General features: G+C 35.3%; 1 protein-coding gene across 1 annotated transcript in view; it reads right to left on the bottom strand.

Moving 5' to 3' along the window:
* Positions 1-225: 225 nt before the first annotated feature.
* Positions 226-11,878, bottom strand: part of Meox2 (mesenchyme homeobox 2) — a 55,075-nt gene continuing 43,422 nt past the window's right edge. Inside the window, exons 2-3 of the mRNA XM_051145051.1 lie at positions 8,498-8,670; positions 226-1,706 (exon numbers count right to left, since the gene is read on the bottom strand). Of these exons, the coding sequence (XP_051001008.1) occupies positions 1,482-1,706; positions 8,498-8,670 (398 nt within the window). The 3' untranslated portion in view covers positions 226-1,481. The remainder of the gene's footprint in view (positions 1,707-8,497; positions 8,671-11,878) is intronic.

Below are 11,878 nucleotides of genomic sequence, written 5' to 3'. Positions count from 1 at the left end.
CTGTGCTTAGTGTGTGCCTGGTCTTACAAAGTCCTGGATTACCCATATGCACAATAAAACCTCCAGAAATTACACAACATCATTGATTCATTACCAACATCCTTTTAGATTTACACAAAAGCAAATTATTTGGGAACTTCTTAATTATCTATTTTTAAAATCAACAAAAATTAGCTTGGCATTGTGGGTTCAACATATTATTCCAGCACCAGGGAGGTTGCTGTGAGGACAAGGCGGGTCTGAATTACTTAATGAGATCCAGAGCAGCCATGGTTACAAATAAACAAATCTACTAAAATCAATGAAGTCACAGTAGGGAGACAATAATTATTTGAAGGATCATTTATTTAACTTTTTTAATACAAAATACAAAGACTTGTTCTGCATGAATATATAGCATATGAAAAATAATGCATTTTTGCAGAGTCTAATATTTCAGAAGACATTCAGAATTTCTCATCTATTCTCTTGAAGAATTAGCATTGTTTGGCACTTGGTTTCATGTTATAAACAATTTCCCCTGTTAATTAAGCCATATCCATAAACATTAAGAATTTAAAGACATAAAATCAGACATCTGCCACACAAGACGCTTTCTGCAAGGTAACTGACTTGCCTATGATCTTAATGTTCTTCAAGCTATTAAGAAGCAGACTTGAGGGCCTAAGTATGTTCTATAATGTATCAGCAGCAGTTGATAGTAAATGCAACAGAAGATTTGTTTTGTCTGTGGTACAAGAATATGTCCTATCAGACTCTACTGCATTTCTCTACTTGAAAACAAGTAAGCACATACTGATTGTCTCTGACTGACCAAAAAAAAAAAAAAAATGTATAAAAACACAAGAAGCTGGCTGTGGTTGTCAATGAGAAAGCCTATGTTCATCAGCTAGTATGAATGCATTTGCTAAAATTAGTGAAGACAGGAAAATGACTTAGGGGGTAATATATACAGAGTTTCAATACATTTTCTATCCACTTGGTGATTTCAGGCACTGTGGCTGTTCAGGATAAACTATTTCATGGGTTAACTTGATAGCAGTTTAATTTTCAGTGCAAGCAAAAGCAAATACCTGCCCAATGTCACACACATGACCTGGTGCAACTGGAATGTTCAAAGCATTTTTATTTTTAACATATTCACTCTGGAGACATCTTGAATAAAAATGTCTTATCAAGTTTGCTCTTGGTAGCAATTTAATTTTCAGTGCAAGCCAAGGCAAACATTTATCTCCCTCTCTCTCATATACAGGAACAAATGCATTTGGAATACGTTCACCTTTTCCATTCACTGTGGAAGCATCTTCAATAAAAGGCACTTAGTATAAACCTTCTATCAATCATGAGAAACAGACTTGAGATGCCTGCGTTTAATTATATTAAGCAGCCCTGCCACAGTCGTCTGCCATGTAAACGATGTTTGGGTAAGCCTTGCCATCGCAATGGCGCTTCCCTGAGAATGGAGCTGGTCTCTGTATGCATCATAAGTGCGCATGCTCTGAGCTGTGGTCGCTATCCCGGCTGTCATCGTTTGCTAGTGAGTCCCCGGTCTGTTGCAGGGTGGCTGCACCAATCCCTGACAGCTCTGATGGGAGAAGTGTTCCCTTTTTCACATTCACCAGTTCCTTTTCTCGGGCTGCAGCTCCTTGCTGTCCTCCTTTCACCCGCTTCCACTTCATTCTCCTGTTCTGGAACCACACTTTCACCTGGAAGGAAAGGGAATAAATAAGTCAGCCAAGGCAACGAAACGTAGTTCGGTAAGGGCCTGCTCATGGATATCATGATCAGTGATTACAAAAACCATGCAGGATTGCACTGAATTGCATTGCATGTGCATCATAATTGAAAATGCTTCGACAGTGCACACAAATAACTTTTGTAAATTCCAACACTTAACACAAAGTTAGAAATAAGAAAGGAAGCTTGTTTTGGGAGCATTAGACTGAAGTTTCTCTGTGAACCAAAGTAAACATTATATTTGTCCATGTCAAAGTCTACCCATTCTCTGAAATTCCTCTTTGGGATGACCATAGAAAAGGTTCTTGTTCATTTGCTGATAAATTTGCCTCCGAAGGGGCGCTGTTTATTGAAAATATCCCCTAATTTGTGATGATGCACATTAACTCTCATGTCAATGGAAAAAGTATAATTCACCTCAGTAAAGGTCCAGATGCTTTTTGATTCACATGAAATTATGTCCCAATAAAACTATAGTGAAGAGTAGCCTCAAACACACTGTTGCCAAGTTAGGGACTGTCTGTGGGCCCTACTACACTTGCTTTCCCATATTCTAGAGGAAGTCTATCTTCTTTTCTGGCGTTCTTTCTGCTCTAGCCTTTATGTACATTTCTGTTACAAATATCACTAACAGTTGTTATGTAGCCACAATAAAAAAAAAAAAAACCAGCATTTACCATGCATCTCCCCCAGGTAAACACCCAGTACAATATACACTCCTCTTCAGTACAACAAAAAGAGACAGTTTCCCCTAAGTTAGCTTTCTTATTGATTCAGTCATGAATTTATATTGACAAACATATTTCCCAAGGCTTATATTTATCTGTATTTTTTCTAATAAAATGAAGACTTAGTGTGTTCTTATTTTACATTACTTTTTAATTTCTGCTAAAGGAAAACCTCATGCTCATGATCTCTTTGTTCCTTTTGTTTTTTCCTTCCTGGTTTGCATAACTTTACAGTTTATTTCTGTAATTTATAGTTTGTTTTTGTTGTTTTTGTTTCTGTTTTTTTTGTTGTTGTTTGTTTTTTGTTTTTTGTGTTGTTGTTGTTGTTTTGTAAGCTGCTCTGGGCCTCTTTGTAAAATAGTCCACCACCTTCCCATGACCACCTTTCCCCTGGGTTATATTCTTGCTAAGTGCTATGCCTTCACCAAACTCCTATACCTCTGGCAAAGTACATTTTTATATCTGATAGAAAAATATCTCACACTCCTGTATCAACAACATTTAAACACTGATCACATTCTCGATTTCTACTAATATGCTATGCTGAGGGTAATGATGAGAAGTGTGTTTAACTTTCAAAGACATTAGGATAACACAGTGTTGCAATGAACTGAGTGGACTATTTTCAAATATTTGCACAACGGATTACTAGTTATTTATCCGCTCCAGCCTTTCAATTGTGTCACTTTATATAATAGCTAGAATCATTTATCATATGTTACCTCTGTATATATTAGTCCATTTAACAATACAGAATCAGAAAGTATAGCAAAAGACCTTTTGATTTAAAAGTCATTGCTACACATTTAGATGTTATTACAACTCACTAGCCAAAACATCAGTAGCTTCATTTTTTTTTTTTTTTAGATAGCTACAGGGGCATAGAAAGCAAGCAAGACTATAGGTCCTGTTTGTGAAAATTTTATATTTTCTTTTTAAAATATTATTTTAATTTTATAATGATGATGTTAAAATAAAGGTTAAGTGACTTGAATTGAATAAAAGTCACATTATGCAAAAGGGAAAAAAGCTTGTGACTAACTTAGTTTTCAGTGCTGAGTTTTTTTTCCTTTACTTTGGTACCTGTTGTATTTCAAACTCTTATTCAAGATATAAAAAGTAATATGTACAAAATATGTGAACTCCATTAATATAATTGCTATCATTTGAGTAGTTCAGCCACTTGACTTACTTAGGTTTGTAAATATGGAACTATTTTCCTGTATTATAACTTATATAATTATACTGCTCTACTTAATTACCTTAGCAAGCCTGACATTGTATGTTGCCTCAGATCTGTTCCACAGGAATAGCGTTCTACACTCACTTTTTCTTCTCACTTTGTGTGTGTGTTAGAGAGAGAGAGAGAGAGAGAGAGAGAGAGAGAGAGAGAGAGAGAGAGAGAGATGAGAATGTTTATATGTTTATATATGTGTTACTATATACTGATGAAAGCAACTCTTAATGACTTATTACACCCATATTTTGATGCATTTCTCAATCCTCATCAGAGAAGAATCTGTGTACAGTTTATCGTGATTAATACCAAGATTCTCGATAGGTCAAGGTAAAGAAAATAATAGGCCATAGAGCGGGATATATATATCATGCACTGCCTCCTCCCAAGGCTCAGAGCTCCCTGCCAAAAAGTGGATAGAAGGCATTTAAGAGTCAGAATTTGTAGGTGACAACAGAGAAACAGTGTCCTCTAGCACAGCAGGATAGTTACACACATTAATTTGCAGTGGTCTTGACAGCATGATGAGACCTATGCAATCCCAAGTCAGACAAAACACCAATATGGACAATAGAAATGGGCATGAAATTCTGACCACAGTGGTGGAGCTATTGGAAAATAGATTCTGAGTGCAGGAGTCAGTTTTCCCTAAGAGTGAAGCTTCTGATATGCTAACAAAATTCTAGTGAAGGCCACATACCAAAGAATATTTGTATAGTGCGTGTGTGTGTGTGTGTGTGTGTGTGTGTGTGTGTGTTTAAAAGCACACAAAATTGGCTGGATAGTACCTTAAAGGTGGAACAAGAAAAGTGGCAGGGACTATAATTAAAACATTATTTAAAAGTATACGTTTTATAGGCAATCACAGAAAAACAATCAACATTGAAGCACAGGAAAGATTCACTGATTACACAGTAAGTTTTAGAAAATAATTATTTATCTAACTAATTCTGCTATCAGTATAAATGATAATATATTACACTCCTTTTATAGTGAATTGTTTATCTGTATTTGAATATTAAAAGCTTCTATCAAAATGAAGAAAAAATTACATTTAAGGAATGCTATTAAAATTAGGATAACTATTAAGCAATATATGATTAGATATAATGTTTTTAACAAAACAGATTTTAGTTACATTTCTAAATTTTATTTTATTTTAAAATATGAAAAACTAATTCATGCAAAAAGAAATAAAGAGAATTCAGAGGTACAATTTAAAACAACTTAAGTATTGAAACTGTGCACAAAGGGTTCTAAGAATATATAGATGCAAGATGCGGATTGCATAATGAATTGATTTTGCTGGTAGCACAGCATTATTGAAGTGATAGGGCATTTCTATTGTAGACTGAACGGTTGCTCTCCATTAATTCTTACATAGAAATCCTCTGATCAATATGATGACATGAGAATTGGGTCTATGACATTTTTATTAACTCATGAAGGTGACTACTTCATGGGTTACTTTTCATGTAAATTACTTATTGGTCACATTGATATTACAGAAGTAACTTCAGAGAGTTAGCAAGCCCTTCAGCCATAAAGTGAGAGGAGAAGGCTGCCTGAAAGAAAGCTGTGTTTTGAGGTAGATAATCAAATGAATTGAGAAATGTTTCATCCCATTTTAAAGAACATAAGTTCTAAAGCTATCTTATGAGTTAAAAAGGCTATGATGTTAAAAACTCCAGGTTCCAAAATTAAAAACTGAAAACATTTCACTGGAAGTGATGCCCCAACATTTTAGAGAAATTTGCCTTTCAATCCCCCAAAATAGAAAACATGATTATTGAATTGTTGGGTGTGTTTTAATCCCGTGAATTCATCACAATAAATTTACCATATGAAGTGAAAATAAAATTCTAAAATTTCTAATTTGAGACACTAGATAAGCATAAATGTATAGGAATAAAATTTACATTTGGTGCAACACATTCTTCTCCAAGTCCATCAGCTTTTACCACTGTACTGAGTTCAATGTTCCTGTCTTGTAAGTTACAGCTCTTACTCTCTAGCTTATTTTGACAGGATTGACAGGATTTCCTTTCTAGCACCCAGGACAACAAATATTTGTTTTGCCAATGCATTGATCCAATATGCTGTGAAGAGCAGGCCCCAACTGTGTAGTTCTCTTATTCAGTGTCTGCTTTTTTGTCCACTTTGGTAAATAAATACGAATAAAGAAAGAGAAACATGCTTTCATTTGTGCCCCAAATCGATTTTTACTACTCTACGAATACAAACTTCAAAGTGGCCAATCCTAGACATTCCTTCTTTTATTTCATTGATAATTTGGCATTTTCTGACAGTGTTTCTCTAGATATTTAGCTTTGGTTAAGAATTTAAATTATAATAAACATATCATCCTTCCAGTTAACTTGCAACTACCGGAAGAAATGTGCAGAATTGGAAAGAAAATGTACAGTTCAAAGATTTTAAATATTTGAGAACTTGAGTATTTCTTCTTTCTTTGTTTTATAATTTATTGTGCTTTTATCCATTTATTTTTATTCACTTATTTGTTTTTATTTTCTGACTATCTTATAAAACAATTGTTGCCTTATGCCAGGAATGACTTACAATGACACTTGTCTTGACACTGAGCTTGGCTGGATGATGTACAGTAAACAGAGGACATTGGTAAACAGGGGATAAGCAGAAGCTTTAGGAACCCTTATGGTTTGAAGTTTGTTCTCAGTGTTCCTGGTAACACTTTCCCTACTCTGAAGAATCCACGTTATCTGATTGGAAGATCAACTCCCCCCCCGAGTGACTTCAGACAGCACTTAGTCACTGGATCAAAAACTGCAGTTCTGGGATGGATTTAGGGGAATGCTGGGGAAACCGTTCTAAAAGCCAGACACACAAAACAATTAATAAACTTAATATTGGCTATTTTACGAATTCATTAATATTTGGTGTGGTTCATTACACAGAAAAAAACAAGCTTCCTTAAAATTGAAGTGATACGGAGAGACAATAATATTTAACACAGGATTCACAGCTATGTATATATAGCCATTGCATATAATTCAATATATCAAGTCAGTTAGGAAGAAAGAATAATTATCTAAAATACTTTCCATATTTTCATCAGTTTACAGAACCTCCTCTAAAACTAAATTGCTCTTGGACAAATATGAAGCCTGTATTCTGTGAGCAAGTGATGAAAGATGATGGTCCAGCACTCTGTGGGTAAGCAGGGAACTTCTTCTTTTGCTCCTGGTGAGAGCTCAGTGGTCCATCCATCACTGTATACATGGGAAGTCAGCCTTAGTTTAAATGGTCTAAACCATGGAGTCTGACCTGGAAATCATTGTGTCTACATACACTAATGTGTAATTTCCCCCATTATTTAACATAAAAATAGATCAGCTATCTGATGATATAGGTTTTAGATCCTGCTTTCTGAGGTGACAAATGCTACACATTCATAGAGGAAACCTTGTATGTTATTCGGGCGAGGAAAATGTGGTATTCCAGAGCTCAGGAACCAGTCATAATATTTAATAAAATATAAACTGCCAATAAAGAAAACCACATAAGAGTTTTCCTCTGTATATTTTCTCTAAGCAGAAGTTACCCACAGAAGCTGAAATCTAAAAATTAGCAGAAAGGAAGACTATGATTTAAGGAACTAGAAGAAACCACTTGCTATGGTAAGGTGTGTAGTCGTTTGTCCACACCCTGTTGGGAGTTCCCTGGTCCCACTGGGAGCCCTGGAGGAGGAATGTACAGTGAGAGGAAATGAAGCTCTTGCCGTAGTAGTGCCTGCTATAATTGCACTGTCCATAAAGATGTTTGCATTTGCCCCTCAGGAATGTTTTTCTAACTCTAAAGGCTGTTAACCATCTGTAGACTGGATTGCCCTAGGGTAAATATGAATTTACAGAGGGAATGCTCCCTGAGTGCTAACAGAAAAAAAGTTATTTCTCACCCAAATAAACCCCAATAAAAGCATCTATAAAGCAATTGATTTAAGTATTTCACTATTTCTTATTCATTGGACATATGGATCATTAATACTCTCGAAGCATTCTTTGAGTGGAGAGCAGACTATCAAATAAGTCCAATTTTAAAATATTTTGATTAATAGAGAGTAAGTATTCTAATGGTCTTTAAGTCATTGCTGTCAATCATTACCCAGCTTTTTGAACCGATGCTACACACCTTGATTGTTGCAGAACATTTGAGCATAAACATAGGGAATAGGGGTCATTTCCGGGTCAAAACATTTCTAGGTCAGAGAAGTACCAATTCTTTATCACCACCTGTGGTTACCAATAGTGCCTCATGTCAAGAATATAAGAACAGTGAGTTACTGTTCAGAAGGCTATATTCATGATACGTGTGGAGGAAATAAACTATCAAAAATTGTGTTTTCTTGTGTGTATTATTTAACTTTAAAGGTTAATAATGTTCTATTGCAAACATGGCATGGCCTATCCTGACCTGTACAGACAACTAACCTTTTATTACACCAAATGAGGAGTGCTTAAATATAAACACAGGAAGTATTTCACCATTTGCTCGCATTATTTAAAACAAACTGTGTTTTTTAAACAGAGCAATATCACCATCACAAAGCAGTCCTTATTAAAACTCAGTAAATGCACCTTTCATTCAAATACCATTTTTAATTTTTTTCTTTTTGATTAACAAAGTTTAATCATCAAATAGTGGAGACTTCTAATTATAGCATTTGAAAGCCATAAATCCAAATAATTCAAATGTAAAAGAAGATCGCAGAAGTGCAGCAACATAGCAAGCCATGCAGTGATGACTATCACTTTACCTGTCTTTCAGTGAGGTCTAGATTCACTGCTATCTCATATCTTCTCAGTCTGGTCAGATAATTATGATGGGCAAATTCTGCCTCGAGTTCTCTGATTTGCTCTTTGGTAAAAGCTGTCCTTTCCTTCCTAGGTTTGCTGTTCACTTCTGACTTGTAATTTCCTTCCTGGGAATCTGGGGGGAAAGTGCAAAAAGATTGGTGTTAACACAGTCATGCCAATGCATGTAATCCCACCACTCATAGTTACTGAATAATTACTTCTCCAAGTGCTCTCCTAAACAGGATAAACAGTGAGTAAAGCCAGAAAGACAGACCACCTCTCCACAGAGTGAGGGGGCTTTCTTCTCCTCTCACTCTCATATGGACCTTTAATTCAAGTTTTTTTAATTTTGTCATTTTCCTAAACAAAAGTTTAGTCACCAAATGATGGAAACTTGTAGTTGGTATTTGCAAGTCATAAATATATATATATATATATATATATATATATATATATATATATATATATATATATACACACACACACATATGTTTTTGCTAACTCACAATATAATTGGGAAAGTTCTTTAAACATCAAAAAACATGAACATAATCTTTAACTTCTAAAACGGTACTGTGATAATAAAATACACCAAATAATTATCAGAAAACAATTGTAGGAATAAAGCGTTTTCTTGCTATATGTACAGAATGTCTAAATATGAATGAATATGAAATTCTCAAAGTAGTGATAACTGTATATATGATTATTTTTACCTAGTGAATGACTTAGTCTCTGTATGGACAGCTCAAGCCCAGAGGGCTGGAGAGATGGTTTAGTGACTACTAGTGTTTGTTATTCTTAAAGACTACCTAAGTTCCATTTCCAGTATCTACATCAGATGGTTCATAACCCTCTGTCTCCAATTCTAGGGGATCTGATGCCTTCTTCTGGCCTCTGTGGGTGCCTGCCCACATGTGCACATACACAGACATAAATAAAAATAGAATAAACCTTTAAAAAAAACAGTTTAATATTAGACAAAGCATGTGAAAAGGCACCCATGAATTTACTGTTCTTTTTATTTCCATCTTCGTCCCTTTTTGCAGATAGCTATAGTTTTTCTTATGGCATGTATTTCATAGGTCAATATTAAATGTATGAACAAAAGTATGCATATGACTTATGTATAAGAAGTTTTAATTTTTTTTGTACATGATGATAAACACTAGCTACACATACCAAATTTCAACTATCCACATCAAATCTTTTAACACCATATAAAATTAGGCCAATAATGTGGACCATAGCAATTCATGTTTATATTCAGGCATTAATATAACACAATGAAGATATTTTATTTAGCTTTTAAATATTCCCAAAATGTAGGCTTGAAGCTGTTCTCTATAAAATAAAAGACAGAATTATGTAAAATAGAAAAGCCAATCTGAATTCACCATGTAAACATGGGGAACAGTCACATCCAACTCCAGAAAACCATGTGTCATTTATCCTCAGTGAAATACCAACATCACTAGCAAAGGTCATGCAGATCTGCTGGTTTCAATTTGATATTTACCATGTATACATAATTTGTAATACACTACCCAGTAAAAGGAGCACTCCCATGAGCCCAGGTAAAAGTAATGCAATAATAATTACTACTAATTGAAGTTAGAAAAATAGTTTCTTAGTTGCTTTTTAATTATATAAATATAATGCAGTATGATTGAAAAATTATCCGTTACTCCATGGTACTTTGTATCCAGTGGTGCTCATTTATTCCAAGAAATAAGAAAGGAATTTTTCAGTGTTCTTTGTCTTCCTACAAACCTAAAGGAAATCTAGCCAGCATGAGGAAGGAGCTGCAAAATTGAAATCCACTAGAGAGGAAATTTTGAGGCAAACAATTTGGGGTTGAATCTTACAGAAATCTAAGCTGACCAGATGTGATTTTCTCACAGCAGGAGCACTAACAACTTTCCATATTGACTAGGATCCCCACCTTAGCTGGTGAAGGCTAGGTTTTCTATCCAGGTAATGAATGCTTTATGACATACAGCTTGATTATACCTTAGGATGCCACTGTAGCTAGGTGAGCTTATCATAGTTGTCAGTTCCCAGGTAGGGCCTGTTTACATAATGTTAACGTCCTGGCTCCAAATAGAACCCGGAGTTCACCACACATTGGTTCTAAAGCTACATATTTGTCAGCATCCACACTGTTGTGACAATGAGCTATTCTGGCATAGTGTAAATATAATCTCCAAGTGACTGATTTTTCACCCTATGGGCTGTTCTGACAGGCAGCATAGACACAGCATAGAATGTTTAGCTTTAAAGTCCCCCATAGAATCATTCCTGTTCACATGAATCAAGAGTTTTGCCAGCTTTCAGACACTCTCACCAAAATCTTGGCTGGTGATTTTTTATATGGAGACACTGGTCTTTTTCCTTCAGAGAGGCAGTTCTGGAACCTGATGGCCAAGCAGCAAGTTTTTTCTCACCAGGAATTCGGTTTGAATGGCTTGAAGTTAACACATTCCCAAATGTAAGCATGAATGAACAAGTTCACATGAGGAAAGGCTATTAACCTGTATTTATTTTTCTTTCTTTGACATTGATCTCCACTAGCTTTTGAAATATTCCAGAGTATTTCATAAACACAACACATACACACAAAACATGTGATGGGTTTATAGATGTAATTATTATGACTAGAAATATACAACAGCCAGTTTATAGAGCCAGCGACTAGATTTAAGCAAAAATCTGGCTATAATTCAGTACTTCAATCCAAGAACAATTTATGAAATGACTGAAATCCAAAGTAAAATTGCTAATAAAGAGAAGTCCATTGAGCAAAAAGAAGTAAGTTATGTGTGGTTATATTTGCAGCAATTACAGAAGTAATCATTGAATTGAAGGTAACACGAAGAGCTGCTACGTGCTTCTTGGAGAGGAATAGCAATTGGGTTAGGTAAAGCCATTGTTCCTCTATCCACTGCACATCTTCATGGTGGGTCATATGAGTCTTCAGTCTTACTAACCCACAATGTTCCTACTCTTTCATTAAAAACAAAAACAACAAACAAACAAACATGGTATTAGACCTATTTCTTTTAGACTTGCATCTCCTGTAATCTTGAGTTTAAATTATTCCTTTATGCTTTTCAAAGCTATCACCTGCTGACCCTAAGTTGCCCCTATTATCAACTGACTGCCTATTCTTTGCTGGAATATTGGTAGGCCGTTCGGAAGAGGCTTTTGGCCGATTTCACATTAGCTTCCATGTGTTTCACAGCTGTTTCAACTAAGGCAAACCTCTGTTTTCTCCAGCCTCCCATGTCCTCTGCCAAATGGTAGGTGTTGAGGGGGGAGCTGGAAACTGACTTCTTTCT

Source organism: Acomys russatus, chromosome 1 (genome assembly GCF_903995435.1).
Source record: "Acomys russatus chromosome 1, mAcoRus1.1, whole genome shotgun sequence".
NCBI lineage: Eukaryota > Metazoa > Chordata > Mammalia > Rodentia > Muridae > Acomys > Acomys russatus.
This window is presented reverse-complemented; position numbering and strand designations above follow the sequence as displayed.